The sequence below is a fragment of the Theropithecus gelada genome, chromosome 11, assembly GCF_003255815.1.
Source record: "Theropithecus gelada isolate Dixy chromosome 11, Tgel_1.0, whole genome shotgun sequence".
NCBI lineage: Eukaryota > Metazoa > Chordata > Mammalia > Primates > Cercopithecidae > Theropithecus > Theropithecus gelada.
Genome location: NC_037679.1, coordinates 29,360,069 through 29,376,745, shown reverse-complemented (window position 1 = coordinate 29,376,745; position 16,677 = coordinate 29,360,069). Strand labels below are relative to the sequence as shown.

General features: G+C 39.9%; 1 protein-coding gene across 1 annotated transcript in view; it reads right to left on the bottom strand.

Moving 5' to 3' along the window:
* KCNMB4 (potassium calcium-activated channel subfamily M regulatory beta subunit 4) overlaps positions 1 to 16,677 on the bottom strand; it is a 66,280-nt gene that overhangs the window by 21,313 nt on the left and 28,290 nt on the right. The window contains exon 2 of the mRNA XM_025402223.1: positions 10,409 to 10,536. Coding sequence (XP_025258008.1) covers positions 10,409 to 10,536 — 128 coding nt within the window. The remainder of the gene's footprint in view (positions 1 to 10,408; positions 10,537 to 16,677) is intronic.

Below are 16,677 nucleotides of genomic sequence, written 5' to 3'. Positions count from 1 at the left end.
CAGAACCAGGGAATCATAAAACCATAGAATTTGAGAGTTTGAAGGAATTTTAGAGATCATTTAATCTATCAGTCTATCAAATTTTATAGATAAGAAAACTAAGCCCTAAATAAGTGCAGTCTTTCTAATCAGTTGCTTTTCATTTTCTATTTTAATGGCTTTAAAACTATGTTCTGAAGAAACTTCTACTCAATTTGAGCTCAGACCATTATGTTTATCTTTCTTTAAAACGCTAAGAGTAAATTGGATTTAAAAATATACGCTACAGGATAAACACACTTTGAATGAACTTAAACATTAGGATTTATCTGTTAGTATCAGGAGTACAACATATTTATTTCATTTAACAACAGAATTGCTTCTTCCTTTTTTTGTGTTCTGTTGTTTTACTCATTGATAAAACCCTCATTAGTTATTCATTCAACACAGCCTCTAATCAGTAAATAACCAGACTCAACTTTCTTTCTAACTGAGTTGTTAGAAATCTACAGAGGCAGGGAAGAAAAGCATATGTGTTTAGTAAGTATTAACTATTGTCCAAATGTGTTTCTTACAAAACCAAAACAGAAGCCCTTAAGATGGGTAATGCTACCCTCATTTTATACTTGAGGAAACCAAGATGGAGAAGCTGCACAATTTATCTAACGTCATACAATTAATCAGTGGTAGAGGAGAAATATAAATCCTGATGCTTGATGCCACATGACTGCTGTCCTTAAGGAATTCATAATCTATAACAGCAGAAAAGTACATATTCAACTCTCTAACAGTATGATAAAAACAACCATGGCAGTGTGGGAGTGCAGAAGAGGAAGTAATGAATTATACCTGAAAAGATGAGAGAAGGTTACACAGTGACATTTGAGGTGAATCTTAATAGTAGTAATAAAAACAATAATAGCAAACACTTTTATAGGAATTATTATGGGTTAAGCACATGCCATCTCCTTGATATTATATACCACTTCTGCAAAGGAAACTGAGGCACAGAGAGATTAAAGTAACATATCTAGAACCACGCCACTAGAAAGCGTCTGGTTCTAGAGTTCATTCTAGGACTACTGTGCTGTGCTAATTCCCAGAAGTAAAAAAGGTGAAGGGGAGAGAGACAGGAGCAAAGGCATTAAGGTGCATGGGAAACAGAGTGACTCGAGGTGACTGATGCAGCTGGAATAAAAGTTAAAATCTGTAAAGCAGACCATATTACCACTCTGCTTAAAACCAACGATTGGCTGCTCACTACATTTTAAGAGAAACCTAAGCCCTGTCTAATTCTTGCTCCACTCTCCCACTCATTCACAGCTCTCCTGACACACTGGCCTTCCAGTACCTAAAACAACCAAGTTCTGTCTTGCTGCAGAACATTGGCACAGGGTAGAATCTAATTCTGAAATATTCTCCCCCTAGCTTTTTACCTAGCTAATTCTTGAACATCCTCTGGTCTTGACCTAATTTTGATTTACTCAGAAAGGTCTTTGAAATTCCCCACCATGCCGTAATATCTCGTAGCAGCATCCTCAGCTTCCCCTTCATAGCACTACCCTACTTTCTAATTATACTACTGTTGTGACTACAGACTATAGGCTCCATGAAGGCAAGGACCATGTCTGCTACTTTGTTGTTGTTTTCTTGTTGTTTTGCCTATGGTTTTCCTTGACTGGCATATAATTCAATGGCAGAAGTTGAAGTTGGGAGAGCACGGCCTTTATCCTTTAGGTAAGAAGGAGGCAGAAAAATTTAATCAAGGACTACAACAAGATCCAAAGCAGGCTTAAACAAAGCAAAACAAAACCTAGCGTGGTGTGGATGATAGACAAGAGAAAGACCAAGGCTGACAGACTAGTTGAGGATGCCTTCAACAAGCCAGGTGAGAGCCTGAATCCAGGCAGTGGTGGAGGAAGTGAATTCACGAGACTGCACAGGTGGTGTGGCTGGATTTGTTCATTTGACGTGTGCGTGTGTAAGCCTGCTCTGTGTACTCTGTGACCTACTATCCAGAGGCATAAAACAAAGCACTAAAAAGTAAACCTGCATAGAAAAACTCTATGCTCTCCAACAAGAGGAAAAGATAGAAAAATAAAGACTGATCACTCCTTTTGGCCTTTAGATCCAAAGGGAATTGAGGAATGAATAGTTATTTTCAAAGGGACAAGCCCTCTTCAAAGAGAAGCCAGTTAAGGCAAAGATGAAGAAAGAAAATTGTATGAAAAGATGAGAATACAGAGAAGTTTTCTGGCAATGAAAAGGGGGTTTCAAAGCATACTCATTAAGGGGGTGTAAGTTAGGTTTTGCTGAGAAGGGATAAGCCAGGGAAAGACTGAGAAAAAAAAAATGAAAAAATGATATAGGGAGAAGAATTGTGAACTTACCTGAATAAAAAAGTGTAAAAACAAAATCTACACATTTTGGAAGAAGACTGAGCCTCGAGGTTAAGGGAGGCAAAGAGTGGAAAGATCATACGGGAAGACCACAAATGGACTCAACTCTTGGCATGGATTCGCCCAGGGGCACCTCTGCAGAATCCCTCCTGCGTGTAGAGAAGGGATGGCCGCGTGGAGACTTGACTGCCCATGGCAGGCACAGCGGCTTCAGGGCTGCTTCGGCCACTGCAGACTCAACACTGGAATATAGCTTGCCTCAACAAGGCTTAACCAGTGAAAAGCTAGGACTCCTCTAATCTTTGTCTTAGATTTTTAAAATAACACCCTTTTCTTGAAAGTGAAAACTTCACTATTCTCCCTAATTTCCTGCATTTGAGCGAAATCTAAAGGTTTCTTTAAATATAAAGTTCATCTTATCAAGAGCATCTGGGAGTCCATACAGTAAGTCTATTTTAATTTCATATTTAGCAGTAGTAAAAAGTGTACTAAGAGTAGATGGCACCAGGGAGCTGCCATTTTTCACACCTCCAAACAGCACTCCTGTTTCCTCTCACATATGTCATGTTAAAAGAGCCAAACTCTGAATGCCTGCCTTCCCAGAGTCGCTTAAAAATCCTGTCGAGTGCTGCTGGGCTGTGATAGACCACCCCCGCTTCTATCTACACCCCCACAGTTTGGGAATGGGACAGTGAGATGATGGATAGGGAATGTGTATCCGTTCTGAAGGAGGTATAATGAGCTTAAATTTACTGTACTAAAGTTAACACAACTGCTATAGGTGACATAATAAGAAATTTGTATTTGGTCTCTGCCCTGGTTCCTGGCACAGAACTTCTAAAACCCTTGTAATTTCCTGAGTAGTCGGGGTGAGAGGAGAATCTTCGCTTTTTCATAGTAAGCCCCTTTCAACCACGCCCAAGTTTGTACTAGTGAGGTGACTCTTGGAGGATGGGGACCGGCTGCCAGAAGAACCGACCATGTGAATAAAGGATTAGAATTCAGCACCACCTCTCTTTAGCCATGTCTCCAGGCAAGGGAGAGGTGGCTAGAGATCAACTCAACCACCAAGGGCCAATGATATAATCAATTGTGCCTATGTAATAGCCATAAAAACCCTAACAACTCCAGAGCTCCTGGGATGGTGCATACATCAAGGTGCTGGGAAGGTGGTGTGCCTGGAGAGGGCACCTTGCTCAATGCATCTCTTCCATGTGGCAGTTCCTGAGTTGTGTCCTTTATAATCAACTGTAAGTAAGTAAAGTGTTCTGTGAGCCATTCTAGCAAATTATCAAATGCAAGGAGGGAGGATGTGGGAACGCCTGACTTAAAGAAGGTCGGTCAGAAGTACAGGTAGATACCCGGGACATGTGCTTGACATCTGAAGTGGGGGTCATCTCGTGGGGCTGGGCCCTTTAATTCGTGGGATCTGATGCGAACTCAGAACCGAACTGAATTGTCAGACACCAGCTAGTGTCACCAGAGAACTGAACTGCTTGGTGTGGAAATACCCCACACGTTTGGTGTCAGAATTGTTATGAAAGTACAAAAAAATACTTTTATACTTTTAGTATATAATTTGGGTTAGCTCTTTTTAGGTACACCTCATGCTTCTGGAGGAATAGTCCTTCTTGGCTGGGTACTGAGAATATTCCAAATTCACGCCCTGACAGGAGGAAGCAACCCTGTCAGGGGGAGGCAGCCCTCGTAACACGCAGTTCCCAAGTGGGGAGCAAGAGGATGTTCATCAACACGGTCACCAGCTAGTCAGGACAGCACGTGGAAGGGGCGCCCTGTTCACCTCCAACTGCAAGCTGAAGCTCAGGAACGTTGTGAAACCAGTTCCCAGTCCAGGGCAGGAAGCTTCAAGGAAGCACCTGATTCACACAGCAGTGGGTTCAGGCTCAAACCGTCCCACCTCACAGAAAAAGAAACCGTTTTATTTCATCCCGTCTCGTTTCCTTCAGGGCACTTTCCGTTTTTACTTTACGATATACATTCCATTTTTCTCTCTCCCTCCAACAGTTTTCGTCTGCAGGAGGCTTATTTCTCTGTATCCACTCCTCAGTTACTCACCTCCTCCCCAAGCTTTTTTCCAGTGATAGGAAACTTTAATTTTATTTTATTGTGGTAAGAATACTTAACATGAGATATACCCTCTTCAATTTTTAAGTGTACAATACATTACTATTGGCGATAGTACAATGTTGTACAAATCTGTAGAGCCTATTCATCTTACTTGACTGAAACTTTATGGTCATTGATTAGTAACTCCCATTACCTCCTCCTCCCAGCCCCTGATAACTACCACCATTCCACTTTTTAAATCTATGAATTTGACTATTTTAGATACTTCATATAAGTGGAATCATACAGTATTTGCCTTTCCGGGTCTGGCTTCTTTCACTTGGTATAATGTCCTCCAGGTTCATCCATGTTGTCACATGTTGCAGAGTTTCCTTCTTTTCAAAGGCTGAACACTTCCATTGTGTGTATATACCATATTTTCTTTCTATTTCTTTTTGAGATGGGATCTCACTATGTTGCCCAGGCTGGACTTGGACTCCTGGCCCCAAGCAATCCTCCCGCCTCAGCCTCCCCTAGCTGAGACCACAGGATCTTGAGCCCGGCTTCACATATTCTTTATCCATTCATCTGCTGATGGACATTTAGGTTGTTTCCACATCTTGGCTATTGTGAATATTGCTGTGGTAAAAGGAGGAGAGCTCTTCAGCATCCTGAAGAGTCAAGATCCTGATTTCAAGTCTTTTGGAAAAATACCCAGGAGTGGGATTGCTGGATCATATGGCAGTTCTACTTTTAATTTTTTGAGGAACATCCATACTGTCTTCCATAGCAGCTGCACCATTTTGCATTCCCACCAACAGTATGCAAGGGTTCCAGTTTCTCCGTATCCTCGCCAATACCTGTCTCTTGTTTTTTTGTTAATAGTCATTCTGAGAGGTGTGAGGTGACATTTCACTGTGGCTTTGATTTGCATTTCTCTGATGATTAGTGAGGTTCAGCAATGTTTCATATACCTGTCAGCCTTTTAGATGTCTATTTTTGAGAAATATCTATTTAAGCCCTTAGCCCTTTTTCAAATCAGGTTATTAATTTCTTTTACTATTGAGTTGTAGGAGTTCCTTATATATTTGGGGGATTAACTCTAGCGGATATATAGTTTGCGAATATCTTCTCCCATTCTGTAGGCTGCCTTTTCACTCTGTTGAGTGTTTTCTTTGCTATTTAGTATGATGTAGCCCATGGCAAACTTCTTGAATGAGTAGTCTGTACTTATCAAAGGCTGTACCTCAATTACATTCTTCTTGACTACCTTCTCCTTAAAATATTCTCCTTTTAAGACGTTCTTTTTTTATTTTCCTCTCACCCTCTGGCCACTCTTCCTTCATCTCCTTCTGCCTATAACTTAAATGTAGATGATCCTAAAGATTCTGTCAACATTTCCCTCCTCACTCTAAGTGTTCCCAATATGCACTCTGTCTTGGCTGTAACTACAGCTTGTGCACCATGATTCCCACATCTGAATAGCACTGCTTCTGACCTCTTGCTCCTGAACTAAAAGTCTGTGTTTCTAACTTTCAAAGCATCTTTTGGATATTTTAAGAATGTCTCAAATTCAGCATACTCAGAGCTAGACTGTCCTTTTCCACTCAGTCAAGTCTGACACCTTTTTCCTCATCACTTACATTAAGTTCTGTTGATCCTAACTCTAAAAAGTCTTCCTGCTATAATCCTGGTTAGCTACTTTCACTACCACTATTCTCGTTTATGCCCTCAAAGTCTCTTATGAGGACCAGCAGATAGTTGATGGGAGCTTTGGGAATTAGACTAACTGGATTCCAGTTTTTGCACTTAACAGTTGTGTGCATTGGACAAGTTATTTAACTTTTTAAATATGCAATTTACTCATCTGTTAAATGGGGCTAGTATTTAGAAATTTAGTAATCTAAATAAAATGTCATTCACAATGGCAGGCACACAGTAACCATTCAAAAATGCTTTTCACTCAGTACTCTCCTTTCTTTCTGCCTTTAACCCATCTTTCCCAGCCAGTATACATTCAACAGTCACATCAGTTACTTTCTGACTTAAAAAGTCTACTCATGTCAGTCTTCAATTAAAAAAAAACTTTTCACAAATTTTTATGGCCTATATGACAAAGACCATCTCTTTAGTTTGACACTAATGACCCATTAGAAATCTAACCCCAAGCTACCTTTCCAGCTTACAAACTCATTACTCCATATTATATAACTTATTTACCTAAGGTTGTCAAGCCTTGATTTCTTTATTGTAGCCACCTCCATGTTCAGTCTTCCCCCTTCTATTTCTAGCTGATGTAATCATATTTATATTTGCATATGGACCTGCTTTCACCAATAAATCCTAATACCTTGGAAGCAAAGAACCCTCCTTTTAATTTGACACAATGCATTCACTTATTCATTCACTCATCCAATATTTATTACCCGAAAATCAGGCATTGTGCTAGATATTAGAGATACATAAACAAAGAAGGCTGGCCCACACCCTTAACAAGTGTGCAGTCTGGTGAGGAAAATGGGCATACAAACAATTCCAGTAATGGGCGATAAGTGAAAGGGTAGAGCAGTGGCTCTAGTTTCTGGTTATAGATTAGAATCCCTAGCATTGATTTTATAAAATGCTAATGGCCGGTTTCAACCACCAAAGATTCTAATTAATTGGTCCGTGGTAAATTTTTTTTTTTAAAGCTCCTCTAGCTGGGTACAGAGGCTCTCGCCTGTAATCCCAGTACTTTGGGAGGCCGAGACGCACGGATCACCTGAAGTCAGGAGTTCAAGACCAGCCTGGCCAACATGGTGAAACCTCATTTCTACTAAATGATACAACAATTAGCCGGGCATGGTGGCATGCACCTGTAATCCCAGCTACTTGGGAGGCTGAGGCAGGAGAATCACTTGAACCTGAGAGGTGGAGGCTGCAGTGAGCCAAGATCATGCCACTGCACTCCAGCCTGAGTGACAGAGCAAGATTCCAACTCAAACAAAACAAAAATAAAATAAAATAAATAAAATAACAAGCTCCTCTGTCCTAGTTATATGAAGCAATCATTGCAAGCCCCTGGTATAGAGTTGTACATAGAAGCCTATGGAATATTATGACTCAGAAACATTTCCTGAAAACAAAAAACAAAAAACAAAAAACAAGACTATGGAGTATGGGAGACACAAATTTTTGCTGGCATTTTTGGTTTTCCACAACACCTTGTTCCCTTTCTTCTTCCTTCCCAAATCTACTCAGGGGTATACCCCTTTTCCACGTGACTTAACCCTAGCCCCAAGTCAGGGGTTGATTCTGATTGTTCTTTCCTGTGACCGGTTTAGGTGTAGACAAAGGAACTCACTGTGAACAAGGATACATGAGGGGAGGTTGCCTGTGGGAAGATGGGAAAAGGTTTCCAAATCCCAAGAAAAATGCATCAAGAAAGACAGGCTCTTTCTCTCTTTGGACACTGCTGCATCTGGCTGTGACACCTGGAACTGAAGCAACTATATTATAACTGTGAAAAGAGCCATCTTGAGGCCAAACTGAGATGTGAAAAGGAGCTGGGTTTTGGTGACACTACTAAGTCACTGCATCAAACAACCCTGACATCTGTCCACCTCTGCATTTCTCTTTCATTTTCATTTTTCTGTCTTTCTTCCTTTTTATCTTTTTTTTTTTTTTTTTTTTTTGAGGCAGGGTCTCATTTTGTCACCCAGGCTAAAGTACAGTGGCGCGATCATGGCTCATTGCAGTCTCAACCTCTCAAGGCTTAGTAGGGCCCAAGCAATCCTCCTATGTTAGCTTCCCGAGTAGCTGGGGCTACAGGGGCACCTCATCATGCCCAGCTAATTAAAAAAATTTTTTTTGTAGAGACAGGGCCTCCCTATGCTCCCCAGGCTGGCCCTGAACTCCTGGGCTCAAGTGATCCTCCCGCCTCGGCCTTCCACAGTGTTGGGATTACAGGCGTGAACCACCATGCCTGGCCTTGCATTTCTTGATGTATACAATAATACATTTCCTGATTTCTTATGATGCTCTGAGTCAAAATTCTGATTACCTGCAACAAATCACATCTCAACTGATGTGATTTGGGGATCAAGGAAGGCACCCTAGAGAAGGTGATATCTGAGGAGTTTCCGGTATGGCCACCAAGAAGCAGGAAAAGCAAACAAAAAGGCATGCATATAAAAGTATGAAATATTCTGGGAAGTGCACATAGTTCAGAGTGGCTATTGCAAAGAGTATGAGCAGGGAAATGAGGATGGAGAAGTGACAGTCTGGGACAAGATCTTGAGAAGCCTTGTATCCTGTGGTAGATTAAATGTGGTGACAAATGTTTTGCAGCTCCTCCTATCCAGTGGCAAAGCCTACTCCAGTACCTCATGAATGTGGCTGGCTTTATGACTTACTTTGACCAATAGAATGTGTCAGAAGTGATATTATTCAAATCCAGAGCCGAGACCTGCCTCTCTTGAAATGCTGTCTGAGGCTGTCATGTTGTAAGGAAGGTAATCTAGCTTACTGAAGAATGAGAGGCCAGGTGGTGGGGATACTGAGGCGCCCCAGCTGACAGCCAGCACTGACTGCTGGGCATGTGAGGGAGGAGGCCATCTTGGACCATGCAGCTATTTCAGTCATCATCCGACTGCAAATGAGCACAGCCAACCCATAGAAAATAATGTGTCATTGCTGTACTAAGCCACTACGTTTAGGGTGGTTTGTTATGCAGCAATAGGTCTCTGACATAGGCCATGCCAAGATGTTTGAGCTTTACTCTGGAAACTATGCAGTGTAACCTGATTAGACTCATGTGTTAGAAAGATTACCTTGGCAGTACTATGGAGAGTGGTTTGGAGTGGGTCCACAGTGGAGGCGGAAGACTTGTTAGAAGACTATTGCGTTAATGGAGCTGAGAAATCTGGATGCAAACTAAGACAGTGATAGTGGGGAGGCAAAGAAGAGTCATGATAGAGGTAAAAATCAACATGATGTGTTGGACACAGTGGCTCACACCCGTAATCTCAGCATTTTGGGAGGCTGAGGCAGGCAGATCACTTGAGGTCAGGAGTTAGATACCAGCCTGGTCAACATGGTGAAACTCTGTCTCTACTAAAAATACACGAATTAGCTAGGTGTGGTGGTATGTGCCTGTAGTCCCAGCTACTCAGGAGGCTGAGGCACAAGAATCACTTGGACCTGGGAGGCGTAGGCTGTAGTGAGCCAAGATCTCACCACTGCACTCCAGCCTGGGCGACAGAGACTGTCTAAAAACAAACAAAAAAACAGGATGGTGACATAGGTTACAAAGTACGAAGGAGAAAAATGAACTAAGAATTACTCAAAGGTTTCTGGATTTGGTAAATGAGTGAATATGGTCATGCCATTTTCTAAGACAGAGATTATGGGAGCAAGTGTACGTTTGCAGTAACCCTGGAATATCCAAGTGGAGATGGACAGCAAGGAATTGTGAATACTCAATAAATATTTGATGAATAAATTACTGATTAATCTGAGTGGGTACCAAAGTGCCCTAGTCCAAGGAACTATCTTTAGATGGTTTATATGGTATAAACTAAGTACTAAGTCAAGTAAGGTTTTGTGAACATGTGAACTCATGTTATTAACACTTCATTAGAATAGAAAGGAAAAGGAAAGGTAAGATTCGATGCAGTCTAAAAGTGCTGGCAAATCTGCACATTATTTAGGTCACGTGCATCAATCTGTAATTCTTAGGGAATGAAAAGAAATGTTCCTACCTGAAGTCACTATCATTTTGTAGTGTATTCAGAAGGTAAGGTGTACAACACAGGTCTTTTTTTCTGTTCTGTAGATTCTTTATATGGGTTTCCCTAACTACATGCTAGGAAGAGTTGAGGCTATCTCCATGCTGTCAAGTGGGCATAATTGATGATGTATCAGTGTAATAAGTTGCAGAGTCTACAAACAATTTTAATATGCACATGCAAATATTGACTTACCTTTGATGTTGATTAAAATAGCAAGTAAATGGCTGGGAACCAATCTCATCTTTCCAGTACTGTTGCCAATTCATGACACTTTCCAAATTCTTCTGATTTTCTCTCTTACAGGGAGGGATATAGGAGCACTAACAAAATAGAATACAGAAAGTAAACCTATTATTTTATGGAATATTGAGATATAGTCATTGTTTATAGAAAGATGGTATTATAAAGACAATAAATCTAATTTAGACCTGCCTAATTTTTAAATACAACCAAATTGAAATTACTGAACTATATTTCAAATTTCCAATTTGGCACAAGGACAGAAAGTATTCCAAATACAAAAACACAGCAAAAAATAAACTTCAGTCATTATGGTATAAGAGTATTTTATAAACAATTAGTTATCATGTAATAGCAAATTAAAAGCATAATATACTCTCTATTTTGGGGACCTGTCCATCAACAGAGGGAGGCATAAAAAAGTTTATTTTTATCCCCAGTTCCTATCTATGAACCTTGGCATTTCTCTCTTCTACCTATAACCAATAAATTCAAGCACACAGCTCTTCTCAGGATACTGCTCCTAACTGCTGAAACTCAAGTTTTCTTTTCTTACACTCTCTTGGACAACAAAATCAGTGGAAAATTTCCTTTCAAATACATCAATGTATTTTGCTAATTGATGTCTTTTCCTAGCCATGCCTCTGACAAAGTAGTTCTCTTAAAGGGGCTCTATTATTCTAAGCAATATAGATTAAGCAGAATCACACAACTGCTCTTAAGTCCAGATGTTAAAATCAACTCTCAGCATTCTAATCCATTTTCTGCAATTCAGCTTTTTACAATGATGATGATGATGATGCCAGTTTCTATTTATTGAGTGTTTGCAATACAGCAGACACTGTAATAAATGCTTAACAGGACTTATGTACTTTTTACCACCCTATAACAATTTCCATTTTATAGATGCAGACCTTGAGATTTTCGTCAACTCTACAACCACAATCAGATTCTGGTGGTCTTATCACATTGTACTCTTAGGTGTTTTACCAAGGTATCTGATATTAAGGAGCAGGCAAAAACCAAACCAAACACAACATAGAGCTTTATAGTATAATTTCAGTCACATTGTTTAATTTACAGCATACAATTATTCAACATCTCATTATTTTCTGGTAAAACTAAAATGTTTTAGCATGATGCACAAAGCTCTTCGTGATCTGGTCCCTGCCTGTCCTCACCCTTGTTTAATTCTGGGATGTAGCCATATGGATGTACTTGCTCTCCAAATCTGCCACGTGCTGTCAACCTACTTGCTTGGCACAGGCTGTTCTCTCTCCTTTTAATGCCCTTTGTTCCTAATTCTCCTTTTTTTAAGATTCAAGTTTGGTGTTACCTACTTGAGGGAACCTTCTTTTTCTTCTACCACAGTTAAGTGCCCCTCATTTGTGCTGCCAAGGGACTCACGCCACGTGATATCACAGCTGGAAACACACAGTATCATACTTGTCTGTTTTATGTCAGCCTTCCCAGTTTACTGGCGAGGTGAGAACAAGAACTGTTTTCTGTCTTTTCTATCTTTTCACACTCATGACTATGTCTGCTAACAGTGAAATGGCAAAAATGTTGGTTGAATTAGTTAATGATAACACGGGTACATTTTTATTGAAGATGATGACAATATTTTCACAGTGTTTAAACATTTTTAAAATATATAAACACATTATAAATTTTAGTAAATCTGGTTGTCTATTATATAGAATACATTCACAACATGTTATGCAAATGTTACTTTAACGATTGAATCACTGAATGTTTATCCTCTGCACATATAGTTCTACTTCTATTAATAACAGTAATACAAAGCTAAAAATGTCTGTGAAATTATGGATTCTGAGTTCTTCCAAAGCAGCAGCTGGATTTGGAAGCCGTGGAGACCATTAGATAGGGCTCCAGTCCTACTGTCTATTAGGTGTTAGGCCTTGGGTAAATTACTTCCCTTTTCTGGACTTCATTTTTTCAAATATGCAAAATCTCTAAAATAATTTCTAGCTCTACATTTCTATGATTCTATTCTTGGAGGTACACCAAGAAAGAACCCAGCAGAAGGCAGGACTACAAACACTGTCACAGTATTTTTCCCAGAAGAGATCCTGCCCACTGGGGAGATGGCTGGGAACCCTGACTAAGCCAACATTCCAGCCAGCAACGAGGAGGAGTGTGGTAGGTCCTTCCTTAGGGGCCAGTACTTTGCATTAGAAAAATGTTCACAAGAGGACCATGATTTTCCTATTGCTTACTTTCTCTAAGGTGTTGGATATTTTGTTTCCTTCTATTAAAATACATTTTTTTTCTGCATTATAGTCAATTAGTATATAAAGTGTGAGTAGGTGCCAATTTATTGTGCTCTTCTAGGAAGGAGAAATTTCTCAATTTGGAGGTAGAAAGTGTGAAGTGTGAAAGCCTAAAAATTCATCAGAACCCTTTTTGCAATGGGTATACTTGACACAAGAGATATACTAAGTGCATTAGGAAAGAACAATTAACCACATGTAATCAAAACAGATTTTAAATATTTGTAAGTTAACTCAGTTTGAACCCTTTGCTATTTAGTTTTTTGGGGAGAAATGGGTTTAAAAGAAATGTTTCTCTCAAATGATAACCTAAGATTTGACCATAAAAATTACATTGACATGCTTCTGAAAAGGTCAAACAAAAGCTTTCACTGAGTGTGTAAAGTTTTGTATTAGGTATGTTGAAGTTTCATGTGAGATTTAAAAATATATATATTCTCGCTTTTTTGGAAAGTCTGAGGTTGTGTGGATGGATTTTGGATGGAAAGTACTTTTTTACACTGGAGAAAATAACCTGAGATCAAAATTTGAGTATTCTTTTTATGCACTGCATTTTTTCCAAAAAGTTACATAGATTAAGTGATCTATACTTCTAATACTCTAGTAACTTTTTAAAACTAACATTGCCTGGAAAGAAATTTTTTTTAAGAGTTGGGGTCTTGCTCTGTGACCCAGGCTGGAGTGCAGGGGCGAGATCACAGCTAACTGCAGCCTTGAACTCTCGGGGCTCAAGCGATCCCTCTGCCTAGCCTCTTGAGTAGCTAGGACTACAGCTACTCCACCACACCCAGGTAATTTTTTTATGGAGAAGGTGTCTGTCTCCTTTTGTTGTCCAAGCTGGTCTCAAACTCCTGGGCTCAATTGTCCCACCCCGGCCTCTAAGAGTATTGGGATTACAGGTGTGAGCCATCACACCTGGTCTGGAAAACTAAACTTTTTAAGGCAAACACCAAATTCTTAAAAATCATTATGGCTCCATTCCTTAAATCTTTTTCTCAACTTACTGTGAAGCCTAACTCAGATCCTCCCTAGATTCCTTCTCAATTCACTTAGTGGATCGTCGTGTCAGAATTTTTATACAGATTAGAAATTAAAGTCCAAAGCACGGTTCTGGAAAAAGAACTCGAGAACTCAATCATACAAATGCCTTTTAATTCTAGATTGTTCAAGCCTGGTCGTTTTCCAGGCTTCATAATAGTTCCACCATGAATGTCTCTCATCTGGGGAGGCACAAATAACAACCTACATGGTAACATCATCATCACAGCTAACATTTATTGACTATATGTCAAGTGTTGCATTAATTCAAACGAGCAAATATTATAATTACTTCCATTTTTGGATGAGGAAACTGAGGGACAGAAGGACTTAAGAAAACTTTCTTGGCCAGGTACCATGGCTCACACCTGTAATCCCAGGTGTGGGATTCCCAACTTTGGGAGGCTGAGGCAGGCAGATCACTTGAGGTCAGGAGTTTGAGACCAGCCTGGAGAGCAGGGTGAAACCCCATCTCTACTGAAAATACAAAAATTAGCAGGGCGTGGTGGCACACACCTATAATCCCAGCTACTCAGGAGGCTGAGGCATGAGAATCGCTTAAACCCGGGAGGCGGAGGCTGCAGTGAGCTGAGATTATGCCACTTGCACTCCAACTTGGGTGACACAGCGAGACTATCTAAAAGAAGAAGAAAATGTTCTCAAGGTCCCAAAGACAAATGGAAAAGCTGGGATTCAGACTGCAGAGTGGTCCTAACTGCTGCTTTCCATATCTCTATCTTTAGGGATTCCGTCTTCTCTCTTTGGAGCTCCTGATTTAGGACAAGGAGATCCCTTGCCCTCTGCATCCCTCTCTCGGAGCACCAGTGTAGTATTTTTATTGGAATGGAAATGATGTAGTCCTCCTGAGAGCTGATGGGTCGAGGCAAGTCTGTTGCAGTCCTTTGTTTTCCTGGTACATCCGCAGAGAAATGCACTGTAAGTCTTTGCGTGTTCCCTCCTGTTTCAATTTGGCTTCAGGGTTGGTTTCTGGTGCCATGGATGTAATTTCGCTTAGGTGAATTTATAGACATAATGCCTTTGGTCATGGAGGACAATAGCATTTCCTTAGAGAAATTTCTTCATATAGTTCTGACCTATTTTGTTTTTCATTTGCAAAGGCAGAATTTCCAGGCTTCTAATATCATTATTGCACAAATAACCTTCACTAGAGCCCATGTTGTTTGCTGCCTGAACTTGGATGAAGTAACTTCTTTAAATAAAATTTTAGAAAAAGATTTTTTGACTTTTGCATTCATGAACAAAGTTCATGGAACTAAGTGGGCTATCCTGACAAGAATAACATACAGTCTTCTAATGAGTTTATTAAGAAACGACACTATTGTCATATGACATGGATTATTATTACTTAGTTTTCCATTATCTTATGTTAGGGTTTATCAAGATTTATAATAGCATTTTTATTCTGCCGACCACAATGGGATTTATATTTTAATAGACTCGTTCTTGAGTAGGTTCTTTGTGATAAGTGTCTTGAGAGGACTGCATTTCAGTCATTTGGGCAGAGTAGGCAGAATTAACTTTCTTCTGTTACTGAATCATTTAAAGATTATTGCATAAATCCTGTGGTCTACTTAGTTAAATATCAGGGACTGGGTTCTCTGTTAGGAATTATCTAAGAAACAGAAATGAGGAAATTTGTTTCTCCAGTTTTTCTCTTGACTTCATTTGGTTAGGGAGGGTAGTAGTGAAAGACATAATACTAGAATGCATGTAGCTGATTAAATAACTTCCAAATAAATTTGGTTAGAAAATGAATTCTTAAAACATTATCTACTGGAAAACAGTTTTAATTATATTTTATACCATAATCCCTCATTTTCTGAACTCCTGTAACAAATATCTGTCAGCTATCATTGTAGTTTTAGTGATACTTTTGACAATATGAGCATATAATCAGAAAAACACTGTGAAGTAAAAAGTATAACTGAGCCATTTATAAACTCCATAACAGTCAGGTGCAGTGGCTCAAGCCTGTAATCCCAACATGTTGGGAGGATGAGGCAGGAGGATCACTTGAGCTCAGGAGTTCAAGACCACACTGGGCAATGAAGTGAGATCCCATCTCTACAAAATATTAAATAATTGGCCAGGCATAGTAGTGCACACCTGTAGTCACAGCTACTCAGAAAGCTGAAGTGAGAGGACTGCTTGAGACCAGGAAGTCAAGGCTGCAGGGAGCCGTGATCGCTGTACTCCAGCCTGGGAAACAGAGCGAGATCTTATCTCAAAAACAAACAAACAAACTCCATGTTTCAAATGTTGTGGGTGCATATGTGCATGGGCACACACACACACACACACACACACACAGAGTTCTTATCAATGTAGGTTAACTGAACAAACATATATGAAATTATATGTCAGCTAAAAGACTAAATTCTAGGGCAGGCAGTCCAGAATGTACATCCATATCTGAAAGCTAAATGAAAGTAATCTTATGGAAGAATTCAGAGTTAAATAAATGGCTTAGAAAATGTGAAAAGCAAGGTTAACTAAGAACAGGAGAAGCTAAAATGAGCTCTTAGGCAAGAGTGGGCTGGGCAGAAAGAGTGGTGCCCAGCCTAGAGCAGAGATGGTCAAAGTCTGTTTCACTGATCACTTGAACTGTTTGTCAAAAAGATCCATCCTCCTGAAAGTGTGATTCATTAAGACTAGGAATCTGCATTTTCAACAGCTCTCCTGCCCTTGGAATGACAGATTTTTAGAATTGATAATTTATGCAATAAACTATTCTTGATTGCTGAGTATTGCATAGGAAACAAAGATTAGATATTACTCACTCCCTTCTCCCTCTCTCTCCGTCTCCACCTCCCCCGAAGCAAGCAGTGTAGTAATAGTAGCATATTTACAAAGTGCTTTGTGACTACA